Genomic DNA, 2,630 nt, shown 5'->3' on the forward strand with positions numbered 1-2,630 from the left:
TATTAAAGTTGCTACTCATATTATTTGAATTAATTAATCAACAAAAAAATATTTTCATTATCAATTATAATTTATATCTAAATATTTTTATAAATAATGAAAATATTTTTTTTTTTTTGCTCTTTCAATTTTGCAAATGAAACAAATAATCATTCTTAGAAGAAATATTTTTCAAATCATTCATTTTTAATGGAACAAACGGAGCCTTGCAATACTCGATTCTATTTGCAATCTTACAAGCTAACATGATCTTTTTTTTTTTATATTAGTTCTTTAAAATGGAAAACTTTTTCTTAAAGTTGAATGCATTTGACATGGTATTCTCAAATATATATTTCTCTCTTTGTATTTGACACAACACATATTGAACATATGATGAAACGAAAGAAAAAACACCGACAGGGTTAACCTTGGAATCGGTCGTTTAGTTACGGGGTCAACGGGTTTTATCCCCGGTTGCAAAGATTGAGAACATACTCGGACATGGTTAAAAAAAAAAAAGGCCCATTTTCAATCGAACCGGGAAACCCTAAACCCAAGAAAAAACAACACAAGGTAAAAAAGAAAAAAAAAAGAAAAAGAAATGAATCGTCTTGCTCCCGATTTCTTTTGAAAATCTGCCGATCGCTTGCGCAGATTCATCGAGCCGATGGCCGGCGGAGGCAACGGCGGCGGCGGAGGCAGCGGCAAGTGCAAGGAAGAGGAGCAAGACGGAGTGTCGGTGCATTCTCCGTGCAAAGCGCCCCTTTCCTCTGCGTCTTCTCTCCCCCAGGTAAATCTCCGTCGATAGCTGCATTCGAGTGCGATTGGTCGCCGTTCCGGAGCTGGAAGCGGGTTCTGATTCTGACGTCCGATCGTTTTGCGTCCCCGAGCAGGAGCAGTCGCAGGTCGAATTGGAGCTCAGGCTGCTGGAAGCTCTCGAGAGGTACCCTCCCGCCAAGTTGCAAGGTGAGTCGAGTTGCGATCGTTTGCGCTTTGCGGCGCCCGTTCATGGTAGTGGCGAAACGATTGCGGTCCCGTGTTAATGTACAATTGCGAAATGCCCGGGCGTTGGGTTCTAAGAATGGAAGGAAAGAAGACGATGAGGCATTCTGGGTTTGAGTCCTTTATGATTAACATGCGGAGTGCCACGAGCATGAACCGGCCATAGTAGATTGTTTCAGTTTTTCTGCATAAAAATTTGATTTTGACAGTACCCGCGGTGCCTTTCCTCATCGGTCGGACAAGAAATGAAGGAAAAGTCAGCTTGAAAGCATTCGTCGATGATTTCGCGAGCATCAGTCCTATTTCATTTTTCCCTCATGACTGATTTGTTGCTTTACACTTTCCTTACCGACTGCAATCAGCTGTTTTTCTTCAACGGCAGTTAATCCGAACTGCTTTGTCTGTTTCCTGGCAATTTGGGTTTTCTTCGGAATGCTGCATCTGTAGTTCTTCTAAATAATAGTTAGATTTTCTTTTAGCGTGCGTGAAATGCAGGCGCAGACATTAAGGTTCATTTCCTTTCTTAAAACTCTGTGTTTATCGAATTGGTTTCCACTGTCCAAGGCTAAGCAGCTATCACTTGCAGGTATACATCGTCACTTCGTCCTTTACGGGCTAATGGAGCACCTGCGAAGAAGGTTCTTTCCTCTCAAATATTCCTTTACTATTGGGTGTTATATATTCAGTTAGTCTAGTGAAATAGATGATTCTCTAGTTTTTCCAAGTCACTGATGATATGCTAACTGCTTTTCCCAGCTTCGACCGTCATTTCTCTGCTGACGAGGTTTTACAGCTGCTGGATCGTTTCTACAACTTGGACATGCTGGTACTTACTCAATTTTAGCAGCTCTTTTTCTTCTGTACATTCCTGACCATTCATCATGTGAATGCTGCTATAAAGCGATGGCGAAGTAAATTTTGCTTCTTTCTGCGATCGATTTGACAAAAGTTCTTAAACTTAATCTGAAAGGCCAGCACCATGATTCCATAGATTTAGAGAGCTATACTGGATGAATGTTTTTGTATGTCTGTTGGTTCTGTTTCAAAGATACGGGAGCATGTTTGTTGATATTGTTCATTACCTTTGTGTTCAGAAACCGGATGAGGATGAATCTGACATTCTAAACCAAGAGGAAGATTTCAGCTTGCCACAGAGCTATTTCGTCAAGGAAGAGCCTTAAGCCCATGAAGGGTACATTATTTTTTTCAATTCTGGAGACCTTCTTAGCTATCATTGCCCAGCATGTTCATGGGACGAATTTGTCATTGCTGTACATACTTATTCCAAAATTTGCAAGAATAATGTTACTGTTTCAATGACCGATGTAAGGCACATATTTCAGCTTTCGTTTCCAGTCTGCCAATCTATATCCGTTGTTTTTCTTTAGCGTAGGGTGCTTTATAAGCTCTTATTTGACGTATCAGCGCGAAGAATGTAAACTATGCATGTAAAACAGGTTTTTCCCTGGCTGATTTAATTGAGAGCGAGACAGGATGTAGGAGCATCAACCGGCAGGATGGGCCATCTCAAGATACAAAGTGCATGTAACCACTTGCAAAACGAGATTTTCCAGTTTATAAATCTCGCAATAACTTGAGAGTCAATAGGATGCTCGATCTCATGCTGTAAGGAACTGAAAGGCCTA

General features: G+C 40.7%; 1 protein-coding gene across 2 annotated transcripts; it reads left to right on the forward strand.

Annotated features, from left to right (window-relative positions):
- Positions 1-455: 455 nt before the first annotated feature.
- Positions 456-2,371, forward strand: LOC104453903 (hypothetical protein). Of its 2 annotated transcripts, XM_010068548.2 has the most exons (6): positions 456-555; positions 637-772; positions 876-948; positions 1,571-1,622; positions 1,741-1,810; positions 2,079-2,371. In XM_010068548.2, exons 2-6 carry the CDS (start codon positions 650-652, stop codon positions 2,163-2,165), a joined length of 405 nt encoding a protein of 134 aa, XP_010066850.1. In that variant the 5' UTR covers positions 456-555; positions 637-649; the 3' UTR covers positions 2,166-2,371. The 2 variants fall into 2 exon arrangements, with proteins under 2 accessions (XP_010066850.1, XP_039172621.1); XM_039316687.1 differs by lacking the exon at positions 456-555 and having other exon boundaries at positions 562-772.
- The last annotated feature ends 259 nt before the right edge of the window (positions 2,372-2,630 follow it).

Source organism: Eucalyptus grandis, chromosome 7 (genome assembly GCF_016545825.1).
Source record: "Eucalyptus grandis isolate ANBG69807.140 chromosome 7, ASM1654582v1, whole genome shotgun sequence".
In the NCBI taxonomy this organism is placed as follows: domain Eukaryota; kingdom Viridiplantae; phylum Streptophyta; class Magnoliopsida; order Myrtales; family Myrtaceae; genus Eucalyptus; species Eucalyptus grandis.